This window comes from Aegilops tauschii, chromosome 2 (assembly GCF_002575655.3).
Source record: "Aegilops tauschii subsp. strangulata cultivar AL8/78 chromosome 2, Aet v6.0, whole genome shotgun sequence".
Taxonomy (NCBI): Eukaryota; Viridiplantae; Streptophyta; class Magnoliopsida; order Poales; family Poaceae; genus Aegilops; species Aegilops tauschii.
In genome coordinates this window covers 111,804,850-111,821,727 of record NC_053036.3, presented here as the reverse complement: position 1 = coordinate 111,821,727, position 16,878 = coordinate 111,804,850, and the positions used below count along the sequence as shown (strand labels likewise).

At 44.2% G+C, this 16,878-nt stretch overlaps 3 protein-coding genes across 4 annotated transcripts; all 3 read left to right on the top strand.

Moving 5' to 3' along the window:
* The first annotated feature begins 6,797 nt into the window (after window positions 1-6,797).
* On the top strand, window positions 6,798-10,556 carry LOC109778172 (exosome complex component RRP41-like). Its single transcript, XM_020336733.3, has 7 exons — window positions 6,798-7,104; window positions 8,225-8,303; window positions 8,919-9,021; window positions 9,123-9,243; window positions 9,789-9,877; window positions 9,973-10,122; window positions 10,202-10,556. Exons 1-7 carry the CDS (start codon window positions 6,948-6,950, stop codon window positions 10,289-10,291), a joined length of 789 nt encoding a protein of 262 aa, XP_020192322.1. The 5' UTR covers window positions 6,798-6,947; the 3' UTR covers window positions 10,292-10,556.
* A 719-nt stretch (window positions 10,557-11,275) lies between these two features.
* On the top strand, window positions 11,276-13,552 carry LOC109778171 (RNA-binding protein CP29B, chloroplastic). 2 transcript variants are annotated; one of them, XM_040401785.3, is made up of 5 exons: window positions 11,276-11,407; window positions 11,480-11,690; window positions 12,358-12,459; window positions 12,787-13,104; window positions 13,227-13,552. In XM_040401785.3, exons 1-5 carry the CDS (start codon window positions 11,343-11,345, stop codon window positions 13,293-13,295), a joined length of 765 nt encoding a protein of 254 aa, XP_040257719.1. In that variant the 5' UTR covers window positions 11,276-11,342; the 3' UTR covers window positions 13,296-13,552. The 2 variants fall into 2 exon arrangements, with proteins under 2 accessions (XP_040257719.1, XP_020192321.1); XM_020336732.4 differs by having other exon boundaries at window positions 11,279-11,690.
* Window positions 13,553-13,854: 302 nt separating this feature from the next.
* Window positions 13,855-14,814, top strand: LOC141041562 (uncharacterized). Its single transcript, XM_073508122.1, has one exon. The coding sequence runs from the start codon at window positions 13,998-14,000 to the stop codon at window positions 14,697-14,699; it is 702 nt and encodes a 233-aa protein (XP_073364223.1). The 5' UTR covers window positions 13,855-13,997; the 3' UTR covers window positions 14,700-14,814.
* Window positions 14,815-16,878: the final 2,064 nt, after the last annotated feature.

The following is a 16,878-nucleotide window of genomic DNA, read 5'->3' as shown; positions in this document are numbered from 1 at the left end:
AACACGATTGTTGCGTGAGCTGAGCATTTGTAGTCCGTGATATTGAGGAGTGAAGTCATGGTGAACATGCGCCTATAGTCAGTCAAGGAGATCGTGAGTGAGCATGAAGAACCCAATAGGAAACATCACCTTCGGCCACGAACGCCGAGAAGCGAATGTTGGTGCACACAATACAAAAAGAGTTGAAAACAAACCTTGAACTTGTAGACACAAGCTAAATCGAACCCTGAACACCTAATTCCCCAAATTAGCAAAACCGAACTCTCTTATCTCGGTCTATTCTGAACCTTAAGAGTGTTTAGCTGGTATTTGCTGATGTGGCAAGTCAAACCCTGAGATTATTGACTGAGTCGTGCGTTCCTCCGTTTGTTCTGATTGCTGCTTGTCTTAGGCTTCCCCCTTTTTTCTTTCATTTTCATTTCCTTTTATTTATTCACCTGTTTTCTTCCTTTTTTTTTTACTTTTTCTTTGTTATATATTTTCTTTTATTTTTGTCTCGGTTTTATCATGGTTTTCTTGTTCTCTTTTGTTTCCTTCTCCTTTTCTTGTGTTTTTTATGTTTTCTTTCTTAGTTTTTCTTTTTTTTTTTCTGTTTCAGTTTTATTTGAGTTTCTTTTCAACACAAGTCCACATTTTTCGTATACATCAACTACATTTTAAACACATGTTCGACAATTTTCACGGTTAATGTTTTTTACGAATATATGTTTGATGCCAATTTTCCCTTCTTATACACATCCTACATTTTTATATACAAATAGGAACATTTTTTATACACATAATTAACATTTTTAAATACATGATTAACATTTTTAAATATGTTTTTATATCCGCTTTTTTACATACACCTTCTACATTATTGTATACATCAGAAACATTGTTTAATATTTCTAGAATACATGATGAACATTTTTACATATTTATGTTTTAATGTCTATTTTTTCCATACACGTTGTACATTTTTCATATACGTTATAACCATTTTTATGCATGTTTAACATTTTTTTAATATATTATTAGCATTTTTCATTTTATGTTTGGAAGTCTACCTTTTTAAAACACATTGTACATTTACACACACCTTGTACATTTTTTGTATACATGAGAAACATTTTTTATATATGTTTAATAAAAATAAATGCATGATTAACATTTTTAATAATTATTTTTTATATACTTTGTACATTTTTGTATATATTAGAAACATTTTTTGTACATGTCTACCATTTTTCAAAATTTTATGTCAAATGTATATATATTTATAAAGGACATGGGGCATGAAGGTAATTACTCCCAGGTGATAGTATATATTTTCCTTACTTATAAATATAAATATATATGCATATTCCAAATATACACAAAACAAGGATGGACGGGGTGGACCGCTATGGGCAAGTCCAACTTCTACGCACGAGCCGCGCCCAACCGGCCATTTCTGTCAGCGGAAATGAACAATCCTGGGTTCGACTCCATGTCGACAATCCTTGTTTGGGAAAATATGTTAACCGTGAAAATTATTAAACGTGTATTAAAAAATGTATATGAAATTTGTTAAACGTAAAAATCTGTTTTTTTGCGGGTAATCCCAGTCTAAAGTTTTCACAGTTTCTCGTGCCTCCCATGGGTGCCGCAGCCGGTCTACCTAGTGTTCTGTGATCTTAGGGCCATGAAGGCAAGGTGGATCCCGGTGCTTGCCGATGGGAGAACTCCGTTTTTCATGTTTTTTTAGTTTTGTTAGGGGTTTGTGTCCTGCTCAAAGAGGCGAAACGATAACGACTCTATGAAGATGGAATAAAATTCTCCCCACCTAGTCCTCGTCCCGGTGGAGTTTCTAGCATAGTCGGAGGGCTGTGGACATTTGTCTCCGGCGGATCTTGCGGGATTTCGGTCGGCGTTTGTCTTTGGTGGGTCCACATGGATCTTGTCTTCATTCGTCTGTGTTCGTGTGTCTATAGGCTGGATCCTTTTGATATACGCTTTTCTTCATCGGCGGCGGTTGTTGTTCTGGTGTGCTATTTTTATAGGGCCTTAGCTCGACAACTTCCCGCCTATCTAGTATAATAAAGTTTGCTCGGCTCCAATGAGGGAGGGGCGAAGACGGCGGCGCGCCTTCGGCTCGCTCCAGTACTTGTATTCGTTGTTAGGTGGTCTACTGATCTATCTTTCTGGTGTTTTTTTATTATTTTTTTAGGAAAGGCCATCATGGTTAGCTTTATTGATTAACACATGAAGATACATCATCTACGAGCTTGCTCACCAGACAATCCGGAGGCTCGTCTGTCCAACTAGAAGAAAGTTTATTACAATAACTAAAATTAGCTAGCACATGCGCCGCTTGATTTGCCGATCGAAAACAATGCTTAAAGTTGACCTTCTCAATCAAGGTAGAGATGTCCACACATTCCGTGAATATCGCTGCCGCTGCGTCCCACCAAGTACTCTGACCGGAGCAACAGTTGATCACCGTTAGAGAGTCGGATTCCGCTTCAACTCGCTGGAACCCTAGGCTATTTGCCAAGTGCAGTCCATCTCTCATCGCCATTGCCTCTGATGTCATTGTGTCCGCTACATATGGGATAAACTTACATTGAGCTGCAAGGAAAATACCTCGTTCATCTCTAATAATTGCTGCCGTGGCTCCAACTCCTTCCTCCGCAAAAAAGGTCGCGTCCACATTAAGTTTGATGAACTTTGGGTCTGGCTTCAACCATCTTTCCTCTTCTGTCACAACTATCTTCTCCATGGCTCGTTGATAGTTGCTTGTAATTGCCAAGACCGACAAAGGCCATCTTACCACCTGCAGGCAACTCTCATTATGTGTTATAAGGCGGCGTGTCCACCAGAGATACCAACATCCCACCACTACTACATGTTTAATCTCCAATGTCGACATTAGAGGTAGTGGCGTCCGATCAATAGACAAGATATACTCCATAATAACCGACCCAGATCTATCAACATTTGTTGCGGTGTTGATAAAATCTGTCAATCCAAGTCGGCTCCACATACCTATTGAGTGAATACACGTGAAGAATAGATGGCGAATATCTTCAGAGCTCTGGTGGCAAATTGGGCACCCTCCAATTGCCCCAACGTGTCTATTAGCGAGTATACCTTTTAGGGGTAGAATTCCGTGCAGTAAACGCGGGCAAAATATTGAAAACTTTACGAGGAATTTGCAGCTTCCATAATTACTCCATACCGCTGGAGTAGCAAAACCTCCCGATCGGCTGGTGTCATTTGCATGCGCCCCAAATTTATGTAACCATTGGATTCGACAAGCTGTTCGAATGGAGAACATCCCTTTTTTATCGGGGTGCCATGCGATGAAATCGTCAAAGGCATGAAGACTTAAGGGGATTTGCAGAATCCTTCGAGCATCGACGGGATTAAAAATCATATTAATGAGTTGTTCGTCCCAAAGTCCTGTGTGAGGATCAATCAAGTCACTCACCACCGATACAACTGCTTGACCTCTGGGCGTGATGATCATTCTATTGGGACTAGAAGGAATCCATGGATCCGACCATATGTTGATTTCATTCCCATTGCCCACTCTCCAAATATAGCCTTTTTTAAACACTTCAAGACCTTTCATGATGCTTTGCCAAGTGAACGAAGCCCCATTTTTTAGAGATGCTTGTAAGAGGCCTCCATTTGGAAAGTATTTTGCCTTAAGAACTCGTGCACAAAGTGACTCAGGTGAAGTAATAAGTCTCCAACATTCCTTAGCTAGCATTGCCAAATTAAACGAGTATAGATCTCTGAAGCCCATACCACCTTCACTCTTTGGGTAACACAATTTCCACCAAGAATACCAATGCATTTTCTTATTTTCCTCATCATCTCCCCACCAGAAACTAGCAATAATATCTGTGATTTCCTTGCAAATACCTTGTGGTAGACAAAAGACAAACATAGCAAAAACAGGAATAGCTTGTGCCACAGCTTTAAGAAGAATTTCTTTACCTCCAACTGATAATTGTTTTCCCATCCATCCTTGGATTCTTTGTTTAATCATTTCAATGAAGTGCTTGAAACAGTCACTACGATCAGCTCGCTACCATAGCCGGAAGGCCTAGGTACTTATCAGATAGTGCCTCAGTATCAATATGTAATTGTTGGCAAACTTCAGATCTTGAAACTGCATTGGTATTAGGACTGAAAAAAACAGTAGACTTTGCCAAACTTACCAATTGTCCAGAATTTTGGCAATAGTTATCTAGTACTTGCTGTAAGGAAGCTGCATTCAAAACATCCGCGCTCATGAGAATCAAAGAATCGCCAGCAAATAAAAGGTGTGAGACTGACGGTGCATTCCTGCACACTTTAATTCCCTCGATGCCACCAGCTTCTTTTTCATACTACAATAGACTAGAAAGACCTTCTACACAAAGGAGAAATAGATAGGGAGAAAGGGGGTCTCCCTGCCTAATTCCTCTAGTAGGTATGAATATCTCAGTTTCTTGTGAATTGTACGTTACTTTGTATCTTACAGATCCAACACAAGCCATCATCATTTCCACAAAACTTTCATGAAATCCCAACTTCAACATCATATTCCTCAGAAACACCCATCTACTCGATCATATGCTTTATGCATATCCAACTTGACTGCACATAGACCTGATTGGCCCACTCTTTTATTTTTATTTTATGAATACATTCATAAGCGATGATAATGTTATCAGTAATGAGCCTCCCAGGAACAAAGGCACTTTGGGTTGGAGAAATAATATCAGGAAAAAATGTTTTCAATCGAGCAGCAAGCATCTTTGATATAATCTTGTACAAAACATTGCAAAGGCTAATGGGTCTGAATTGAGTTACCATCTCTGGAGAGTCAACTTTAGGAACCAAAACAATCGTTGTATCATTCCATTCAGCTGGGATCTGCCTTGAAATAATTGCAATAAGAACTTCTTGGGTTATCTCCTCCCCTAATATATGCCAGTATTTTTTGAAAAAGACTGCATGGAGGCCATCAGGCCCTGGTGCCTTAAGATCACCGATGCTAAAAACAGCTTTACGAACATCATCCGGAGTATAAGGAGCTAATAACATGTTGTTCATCTGAGCTGTAACTTTGGAATTGACCTTAACAAGAATAGATGGATCGGTGTATTGTACCTCCGATGTAAAAAGGTTGGAGAAGTAACTCTGAATATGTGGGTTTAGTTCCGTTCTACCTTCCATCCAATTTCCATCCGAGTCTTTCAACTTTTTGATAAAATTTCTTTTTCTCCTTGCCGAAGCATAGGCTTGAAAGAAGCCCGTATTTCTATCACCATTTTTCAGCCACGAAATACGTGACATTTGCATCATATGAATTTCTTCAAGTTTTAGTAGGTATTCAATCAGCTCTGAAAGCTCTTTGCGCGCTTCTTCACTGTCGTCAATAATTGGGCCTCTCATCACCCTCTCAAGATCACGCTGCGCCTTACGGAGGCGCTGTTTAGGTTTCTTCAAAACCCTCTGGTCCCAATCGTAGAACATCGCATGCATGCGATTTAACTTCTCATAAACCGAGTTGGCTGTAGGGTCCGATCCTACTTTCTGCCAAGCGTCCATTACAGTATCATTGAACTTTGCTTCTCGCAACCACCTCGACTCAAATCTCATTGGTCTTGCATCGCCATGAACGGGCACAATATAGTGTTCAGTGTTGACCAACAATGGTCTATCATCCGAGTTGTTGTACTGCAAGTTTTCCAAAGCTGCCATGGGAAAAAGGTTCGCCCATGCTTTATTCACCAAACCCCTGTCTAGTCGTTCTCGGATCCGTCCTCGATGCCATGTGAATTTATCACCCAAAAAACCCATATCCCTTAGCTCACAATCATCAATAGCATTCTAAAATGCATGCATATACTGTTGTGGGCGTGGATTCCCACCCTCTTTTTTTTGTAGAAACTGAATTTCGTCTGAGTCCCCGATCAGCAACTAGGGAAGATTGTGAGCATGATGGAAATGGCGCATGCGACCCCAGGTTTTGTACTTGTTTTCCCATCTAAATTCACCATACATGCCCGTAAGTCTCCACACCAAGCTATTTGAGTCTTCCACTATCACGTCTATATACATCGGATCTAGGCTCAGATGCTGCACTTTGATTTCCTTTTTCCAAAACAAGATCAGTCCTCCCTTTCTACCATCTTCAGGGCACACAAACTTTTGGTCCATGTGCAATCTCTTTCTCAAACACTCCGATGGATAACTTTCAAGATGTGTACAAAAACATCACCTCAGGGTTGCATGCTCGCTGGACATCCAGTAGAGTTCGAACTGCCGCGGCGCTCCCAAGCCCGCGACAATTCCAACTCAAGACTTACATGACGACCGGCCCGCCTACGACGAGGAGACCGTATACCCGGTATTCGACAACGAAGAAACTCTCGGTCGGCGTAGCCGCCGGAGGATAGCAGATCTCCTCTTTACAACGGAGATGAACGAAGAGAACTCACGGTCGACGGAGTCGCCCGAGGACATCAAATCCTAGCTTCCTCTGCTAGGGACAGAAAACTAAGAAGGTAGTACCTCGTCAGTACATCAATCCAGCTTCACGAGAAGGCCACAACCCACAGGATCAGCGGCCGTCGCCGGCGGCGGCGACGCGCTAAACCTAATCGTCAGGAACTTCGCTTCCGGAAAAAACACTTCCTTTTTTTATACGTTAATGAATAGATCGGTAGTTTTCTAAAAGAAAAAAAAACAAGAAAAAACTGGGTCGAGGCCTGAGGTCCGGGGGTGCCCTGGCCGGTCGCAGGTTCCACTGGTAATCGACTGGGTCGAACCGGAGCCGAGCTGTATGTTTTCAGTTTATACGAATCTAAAAGCAGCGACCTCATCCCTCCACCCTCGCCGTAACAGCACAGACAAGCCCTAGGGTTTTAGCACTGCTCGAGCGCGCGGCCGGCGACGCAGACCCGCAGACACACTTTCCGGCCATGTCGGCGGCGGCAGCAGCTGCGGACACGTACTCCCCGGCCGCGGAGGCTGGGAGCAAGCGCCGGGAGAGGAGGGAGGAGCTGCGGCGCCACCTCGCCGAGGACGCCGATTGGCCCCGCGCCGACGGCCGCTCCTTGCACGACTGCCGCCCCGCATGTAACTACCCCACTCCTGCATCTCTCTATGTTATTCCGTGTGTGCATACCTCTGTATAATGCTCTGCTTCGTGCTGAACAATCTCTGTTGGCCGCCTGTCCCTTAGCTTGGACAGCACCTGTGGTGTTCGACGTTATGCCTGAACAGTGAGCGCATGTCTGATGCAACGCTGATATCCAGTTCTTTGGGTTCTGCGGTCTTTTATGATTTGTACTGTGGAATGCCTGTATGACCACAGCGTTTTTTGCGTGTCCTGTGTCATGTATGCTGCCGTATCTCTTGACAGACATGTTGCTTGACATGGCTTGCTGCCTGGCGTTCCTTGTACACTCCTGGGCTAGTGGTTTATTCAGGCTAAAGTTTTTTAGCATCGATGTTCTGAATGGTAATTTTTTCCTGAGGGTGCTTGACAGATGCTTTATAAATTTGAATTGGATCCATGGCTATGAGCCACTTGCACTTTCAGCTGTTTAGATGATGGAAGTCCTGGATTTCATGCTTTCGGGGTGATTCTCTAGTATTCAGCCAAAGGCTGTTCCTTCGGAGAATTACCATTCAACACTTTCAGGTGTTCCTTTGGAGAATCTGTACTCTGCTATCTGCTTCTGCAGATGATGATATAATGCTATTGCTCTTGGGGAATAGTGAAGGTTTAAGACAGTTTGCCCTAGATGATGATTGTCTACAGCATTCTAGATGTGTCCTGCTGGCTTTTCTAGCCTGCACTTGCCTTACACTGATGTTGTGCTTTTCTGACTTGCAAAGTGTTGAACACGACGGATTTATGCTTAGCCTTGTGCCAGTTTTTTCCGTGCTTGATTTTAGTTATAAAATGTTCAAAACATGGTGATTTGTAGATATATGCTAAACCAGTTTGCTTGTGGTAAATCTTCACAAAATCTTCAGGGCAGCACACAAATTTGTTTTATGTATTATCATGATATATAACATGCTTGCACACATTTCTTTGATATATCATCTGAAAGTGTGCTTCACGGCTCTCCCTTTCTCTTCTTTTAACCTTGGCTAGAACATATTGCTTGTTGTTCTATAAACTATGTAGTCGAAACTGTGTGTATCTTCAGTTCTGAGTCATTTATGATTTAATTGTATGTTGCAGTTATGCAAACAGGGCCAACTACTGCTGCATCAGGGTCTGCTTACGCAGAATTTGGGAAGACAAAGGTCATTGTGTCAGTGTAAGTTTAACATCATTTATATTTTTTCATTTTATGTATGATGTATTACAACATAAATTTAGAAGTGTGCCAAATTCATCCTTCGAAGTTATTCCAGATTTGACAATTTAGTAGTCATCTGAGTGTTCGTGGAATCAAATATTACAAAGTTAAGGTCAACTGATATATATTTACAAGTTCTTTGTTTGAACTCAAAAATGCATATTTTTGCTAAGCAACCAAGAACATCATGTTCATCTTGAAACAGTGTATTTCCTATCATTCTGAGTGTACAAACACATGTAAGTACTAAGTATTTTCTAATCTTGTGCTATTATCATTTATCACTTTGGAGTTTTGACTACATGGCTAAACCTTTCTCACTGGGCAAATCACAAATTCAGAAAGATATCTTGAACTTTGAAGTCCTTCAGCTTCAGCATGTGCTTCCTAGCTTTGTAGTGAATTCGGTGTATCCTGTTAGCGAGCTTGTTGAATTGTGCAGTTTTTCAGGACTCGTACAATAGACCCAAAGTGATCGGACCCTGCGCAAGCGGGAGCTATGTGCACCGGGCTGCCCTTTGTTTCCTATTGATTGATTGGTTAGTCATGTTTATTTGATTGCCATCTTTGCAGGTTTGGCCCAAGGGAGAGCAAGAAAGCAATGCTGTACAGTGACACTGGTAGGCTCAATTGCAGTGTGAGCTATACGACTTTTGCTACTGGTATACGTGGACAGGTGTGCTGTTTAATGAGCTTTCATCATTTTATTTGGAGAATATTCCAAGTCACTCACATATATTTGAAAGTAAAGATTGATAGCATGCATCTTCATTTCAGGGGTTGGAAAACAAAGAGTACTCTGGAATGCTTCACAAAGCCCTGGAAGGCGCAGTAATGCTACATACTTTTCCGAAGACAACTGTTGATGTTTTTGCGTTGGTTCTTGAGTCTGGTGGCAGTATGATACTATTCATGACTTTGCTTTTGGTTTCCAGTATATTACACTAGTTACCTATTGCATCTTTCAACTAGGAAATGCTCCTAAATTATTTTTCTAGTGCTTATTCATAAATTGTGTTCATATTCTCACTCATCGTAGTGTCACACTGACACACTATGTTCTTGGTCTTGCAATATAAGAAAGCTAAGTTATTTATATTACTCACAAGTTCATAGTATGAATGTACTGTGTTATTGTAGTATTTACTAATTTGAGGAAAAGTTAACATATTTAGGTATTCCCTCCGATCCGAATTAATTGACGCAATCTCTATACAATGTCCATTTTACATTGTATAGCGGATCGGAGGGATTAGGTATACGTAATGGGTTAATACTTTGAGTCTGCATTTCATCACATTTGCCGATACATACATTTTGTATCTCTTTCCATATTTTATTTGACCGAAGCCTTTATCCCCCACCATTTCTTTCTGCAGTACCATACTTTCTGATAAAGAGAAGCAACTACTTTCATCCTTACTGCCGTCTCTTTCATTTCAGGCGATCTTCCCATTATTATATCTTGTGCTAGTCTTGCATTGGCAGATGCTGGGATCATGATGTATGACCTTGTTACATCAGTATCTGTGGTATGCCCTCACATTCTGTCTGCTTTATGACACATGTACTTATGTCAAGAGATATTTAAACTGGAAGCTGATCAGTTTCAACTTTGATCTGCCAGTCCTGTTTAGGGAAGAATGTCATCATCGATCCAACCTCAGACGAGGAGGCATGGCAAGACGGAGGCCTTATGGTGTCTTACATGCCGGCCCGCAAGGAGATCACACAACTTACGCTGACTGGGGAGTGGACTGATGGCAAAATCACCAATGTATGTTATCTACTGCATTACCTGAGATGATGGCAAAGCAACATCGACTATACTAACTTCTTGCTATGTTCATTAACAGGCGGTAGAGCTCTGTATGGATGCTTGCAGCAAGCTCTGCGAGATATTGCGGGAGCGCTTGAAAGACCCCGCGAGCTTGGCGAGCGAATGACATTTGAGCAGACACATGTTTTCAGATTCGCAACAGATATCCTTAGCTGTAGAGGTTTTGTAGGGAAGGAGGACAGGGCTGATGTTTGGAGGAGCACAATTTACATGGCTGTGGTGATTGTTTCTTTTGGCAAAAGAGCGAATTGTTTAGCCGAGAGAAAATCTTGTAGGTGTGCTAGTCATGTCTTTTAGTATGCATTTGGAACCTGAGACTTTTCGGAACTTTGTATCATTCAATGGATTTAGGGATGCAAATTTGGAACCTATAGGGTATCCTCCAACCCTACTTAGTTCAACCAAATGAACTAAGTTTTCAGAAATGGGGTAAATTCTGAAAATTTAGCTCATTTAGTTGAACTAGGTAGGGTCGGAGGTTACCCTTTAGGTTCCAAATTTGCATCCCTATATGGATTGTTTATGATGTCAAAGCTATTGCCCTGTATTTTGGGCTGACAGCCTGGGACTGGGATCCTAAAAAATTTGTGCTGCTGCTATGTATCTCATCTCGTTGTTGTTTCGGCTGGTACGAGCAGCTTGTTTTTACCACTTTCAACAAGCTAATGCCTCTAAAGTTTTGTGTTTACCTTGAGTAATTTATTACTCTGTTCCTCTTTTTTTTTTCCCTTTTGTTTACCACTTCACCTTCCAGTTGCAGTGGGCTTTATTTTCAGCAAGAATGCCTCTAAAAGAAACATTCTCAACAAGAATACCGGTGCTAACGATGCTTGCTAGTGCATTATCATGAAGTCTAAAAAAAAAATCTTGATATGTTTGCATTATCCCATCCAATTCCAACAAAATAACACAGCTAGTTTCCAGCTAAACATTTGGCCGGCCTCTCAAACTGCCAGTGGGCCACACCCCCTCTCATCCCAACCCAAGAAAAATATCTCCCCAGAGAAATATCCAGCCGTTGGTGTGGCTCATCGGCTGGCCGTCCATCCATCGTCCCCGTACACTATAAAACCCCCTCCACAGTCCATTCCCACACTCACCCCTCCCAAACCCCAGCGGCAGAACCTTATCCCCTGCGAGTCTTATCCCCCTCTGCAATGGCGGCCACCCTCTTCTCCACCGCGCTCTCGCACCACTTCATCCCGCTCCCCTCCGCCGCCAGGCCCGCCGCCGCCTCCGCCTCCTTCGCCTGCGGCCCGCTGCGCGCCGTGTCGGCGCTGCTGGCGCCGCGGAGGCGGCTCCTGCTGCCCGTGGCCGTGGCCGTGTCGTCCGAGTTCGGGACGGAGGACGCCGAGGAGGAGCAGAGCGAGGGCGAGGGCGGGGGCGACTCCGAGGCCGAGTACTCCGAGGACCTCAAGGTCTTCGTCGGCAACCTCCCCTTCACCGTCGACAGCGCGCAGCTCGCCGGGCTCTTCGAGCAGGCCGGCTCCGTCGAGATGGTCGAGGTATAAATTGACAGTCTCTCGTCTTGCTACAAGTTGTAATGGGCTTAAGTTAAATACTCTAATTTCCTAAAAATAATTGTAAACTTCTGCTCGGCATTGCATGGTTGGGATAGAGTCTTCAGGGTCAGGACATTTTGTTTCAGTGTAGTGTCAGGTTATCCGATGGATGTGGAATTGTTGCTGTGTAGACTATTTCTTTAAGGATAAGATAAGATACTGTAAATTGTTTCGGCCTAGAGTAAGTTCGAATTGGTTCAGTACTTCAGGGGCCTCGTAAATCACTACAACAAATGAATGCTCAATTGTAGCAGAGCTGTGCATGGACGTGGAGTTGTTATACTAGTGTAGGTCGTTTTTCTTCAGGATAAGATAAGATGTTGTAAAATGGTCTTGGCTTGAACTAACTTCGAATTGGTTCAGTAAATTACTACAGCAAATCAATGCTCAATTGTAGCAGAGCTGCGCATGGACGTGGAGTTGTTATACTAGTATAGGTTGTTTTTCTTCAGGATAAGATAAGATGTTGTAAAATGGTCTCGGCTTGAACTAAGTTCGAATTGCTTCAGTAAATTACTACAGCAAATCAATGCTCAATTGTAGCAGAGCTGCACGCTAAGCCTTGGATAGTTTATTTTTTCAGAATGATATAGTATCTCATTTCTTGCAGGTTGTATACGATAGGATGACCGGACGGAGCCGTGGATTTGGATTCGTCACAATGGGTTCAGCTGAGGAAGTTGCTGCCGCTGTCGAGCAATTCAATGGTTATGTAAGAAGACTTCATCTGTTTTAAACCACCTTATCTTGGTACATTAAATGGGTTTAAATGACTATCTGTGGATAAATTTTATAAGCTGTTGTGAAAAAGTTAGTTCTCTATACATTGTTGGGTGTTTGTTTTTCATGTAGTGTTATGTAGAAATGATGCTCATATATGTTCAGCTTAGTGATACAAATGAAATCTGATTTCCAGCATAATTAAGCCTTGTAGTGCGAACTTTGCTGATTGTTGGGACTATTTGTTTTAGTCTGCATATGTAGTGCAGTTGTTGGAGTATTAGACTGTTGACTAATTGATTTTTATCTCTCACATTAGACGTTCCAAGGAAGACCCCTCAGGGTTAACTCCGGACCACCACCACCCAGAGATGAATTCGCACCCAGAACACCGAGGACCATGGGCGGTGGTGGCGGCGGCGGCGGCAGCTTTGATTCAGCCAACAAGCTCTACGTCGGAAACCTATCCTGGGGCGTCGACAACTCAACGCTCGAGAACCTGTTCAGCGAACAAGGAAAGGTGCTTGATGCCAAGGTCATCTATGACCGTGACAGCGGCAGGTCGAGGGGCTTTGGTTTCGTTACCTATGGCTCTGCTGATGAGGTCAACAATGCAATCTCGAACCTCGACGGCGTGGTAAGTTCTTGTATAGTATTATGTTCAGTGTCGAGTTTGAATTGTTTAATGTGAATTGTACAGTTCCTTCACATTGTTTTCTGAATAGCTATGCTAATTCAGTGCATGATTTTGTTCTGTAGGACCTCGACGGCAGGCAGATCCGGGTTACCGTCGCAGAGTCGAAGCCGAGGGAGCAAAGGCGGTTTTAAGATGTCTGACGCTGGTTAGAGATTAATCATGTGTTCCGTAAGTGTTAGTTTGTAGTTTCTACTACTATTTTCTCGCGGTTGATGAGAGAGACTCGGAAGTGAATTTGTATACCGGAAGATTTTTGTCAGCCGTGCAACTCGTTGCGCCTCTTGATAGAAAAAGTAGAAATTTTGTCAAAGTCATTCTATATGCTTAGCAGCAGAGATGATGTACGATACCATTAAAAACCCTTCTGAATGTTTGTTGATGCTGTGTATGGCTCTCTCTCTATCCCTCCTGGAAACTAAAATGCCTACTGTTTCTCTGAATGTCTTTTTCTAGATGAAGTCCCTACTTTTTGCAAAACAAAAACTCGTAAATCCACCGTGAATTTCTGGACTTCTTTGCAAAAAATCTTAAATCCACGTTGTCATTGGTCCCTGCATCCCGTGCGCACTGCGGTCAGCTCTGATGATGCGATCGAGTCGGATCGATGGTCTAACCCTCTTCCTAGTCCGATCATCAACGCTTCTTCCCCACGTTAATTCGAACCGGAAGCCAGTTCAGCCGGGTGTCGGATCACGAGCCTATATATGCCGTGTACGTACATGACATTGGGTGCAATTAGCAAGCGTCGCCATGGGAATTCAGACTCTGCTAGTCTAGGGCATAGAGGTACAGCGACGTAACTACTCTCCATCGATCGTGTAGTAAACTCGACCATGGCTCAGGTCGACGGCGGCCACGCCATCGACATGGACGTCGGCGGAGGCGCCAAACACACGGGGCCTCTCGCAGACCATCAGCTCGCCTCTCCAAGCAATCCAAGCCACGTCATCGACATCGACGTCGGCGGAGCCAAACGCGTCGGCGACAAGCTCGCCACCCCGGCCGATCCCCGCCACGCCGTCGACGTCGACGCGGCGCCCTCCGAGCCGTCCGAGTGCGGGGTGTGCATGGAGCCGCTCGAGTGGGTGGCGATCGGGCCGTGCGGCCACCGCGAGGTCTGCTCGGACTGCGCGGTCCGCATGCGCGTCGGCTCCAAGCCCCAGCACGCCAGCCGCCGGTGCTGCATCTGCAGGGAGCCCTGCCCCACCGTGCTCGTCACCAGGTCCGGCGGTGGCGGGCCGCGGGCGTGCCCCAGGCTGCCGCCGCTGGGCGCGTTCCAGGGGCCGGTGGGCGGCTACTGGTACCACAGCGGCTCGGCGGCCTACTTCGACGACGAGCAGCAGTTCCTGGCGGCCAGGAGGGCGTACTCGAAGGTGGAGGACGGCGCGCGCGACGAGGGCGACGGCTTCGCGCCGGCGTGCCCGTGGCCCTGCTCGCCGCTGGCGACCGGCCTGTTTTACGTGGCTCTCTTTTTGTGGGTTGGCTTTATGGTCGGCGTCAACGCGGGCGTCATACCCTACTGGGGCGCTCATTGACAAGGGTCTGGCTTTAAATTGCTGGACTGAGATCATGTCAAGTCTGAATTCTGATCGGCTATGTTTGACATGGGTGTTGTATTTCGATTTGTTTGCAGAGTATTTGACTCAGTTAGAGCTATAGTTTAGCATCAAGAGGAAACTTTTGTAAAATCAACATGGAAAATTGCTCAAATATCTGTAAGCGACGCTTACTTGGGTCGTGTTACAGTGCTCTGTTAAGAAAAGCGGAGGCCCTGTTCAATATATTCTTTGCTATTTGTAAGTTGTCTGGTTTTGTTGTATATAAGTTGCATCCTTTTACTTGTATTCAGTCACTTCACATCATGTCATGAAAGTGAAACCACATATTTTTTGTCCAAAGAATCATGAAACCACAAATGGGCATATGCGATTTATCTAGAGATTATTTGTTATATGTGCCTAAAAACCATCTAACTTTCAACACTTCCATCCATCCACTATGATGGGCTTCTTTCTTCATGAGCTTTCTCCTTTGACCTCTTATTTTAATCTTCTCTCTTTTTTGACTTGACACTTGGAATTTTATTGACTTAACTTACCATACGCCGCATTAAAATATGTGTGTGTGTGTGTGTGTGGGGGGGGGGGGGGGGGCTCGCATTTATCACCATGCCATGGTTTTCAACGACTAGGTTTGCAAAGGCACAAAGCAATTTTTTCCTCGATCGTTTTCTTTCTTCTAGGAGAAGAAAGAAAGGCAATCTTGTCTGCTGCCGCCGTCCCCCGGCGACCTCGGTCATCGGTGGCGAGGGGGGCCATCGGATCCACGCGTGTGGATCATTTTCGGCTCTAGTAGCTTAGGTTTTTGGATTGTTCAATGACATGGCCTCGGCCGTGGCGATGGCGGTGCTGAATAAAGAATCTTCAGATCCTTTCCCGACGAGGCGATCTGTGATATGGTTGGGGTTGAATTTGGAAACCAGTCTGTTCAAGCAATGACGGTGTGGCGGCGGCATCCTCGTGGTGGACTTGTGTCCTCGGGCTCCGCCGTTGCACCGGCATTTGCTCCAGCACCGGCGTGGAGCTTGGGAGGTAGTTGAGGAGCGGATGCAAATTATGGTCTGCATCGTCGGCATCTGGAATATGTTGTATCATGTGTCTGGATTGTGGTTCGTGGTAGGCATGTATGGTGTCCTCTTCCGACGTCTTAGTCGTACGAGTGTAACAAATCTGAAGTTTGATGGCATGTCTTATTGGAGATATGCCCTAGAGGCAATCATGTATGATGATATTTTCTATGTGTTTATGAATAAAGATAGTCCTTGGACATTATCAATCATGTGTATTAACAAGTACGTGACTTGTTTGTGAGACTATGCATTATATGATGACTGTCCTAAAAGGTCCCTACTCGAAAGGGCTGTGTGGACGTGCAGCCGACTAGACTAGCATATGACACGGTCGATGGTTTGGTCTCACTAGTCATGGAGCATTTGATGCTAACCGGATAATATGGACTCGGAAGGATCTGGTTGGATTCGACATGGTTGGATCTGAGTCGGGCAGACCCAACTATGAGACGCAACGATATATCATCTGTGAGTCTCTAGTACAACGTAACATTTTATGTCCTAAGACTTGAGCTGGCGCATGTACTCGTGATGGTGACAACCCTGCTTTGGGCCGACCAAACGTTACTCCGTAACTGGGTAGTTATAAAGGTAGGTTTCGGACTTTTCCAGACCCATGCTGCGAGACATGGTCGAGCAATATGGGATTTGCCCCTCCGATTAGAAGAGATATACTCTGGGCCCCTCGTGTGATCCAACCAAGATAAACATGGTCAGGCGACAAGGATTATGATATAATTCGGTTTGTGGTCGGCATCAATAGAACGGGAAAGATGTCAGGCTAGCACAAGGATGACAAACTCACCTTAAGCCCGACAACATATATTGTGTGGCAAAGGAAACATAAGTGGGACTCGCATTTATCACCATGCCATGGTTTTCAACGACTCGGTTTGCAAAGGCACAAAGCAATTTTTTCCTCGATCGTTTTCTTTCTTCTAGGAGAAGAAAGAAAGGCAATCTTGTCTGCTGCCACCGTCCCCTGGCAACCTCGGCCATCGGTGGCGGGGGGGGGGGGGGGGGCACCGGATCCACGCGTGTGGATCATTTTTGGCTTTAGTAGCATAGTTTTTTGGGTTGTTCAA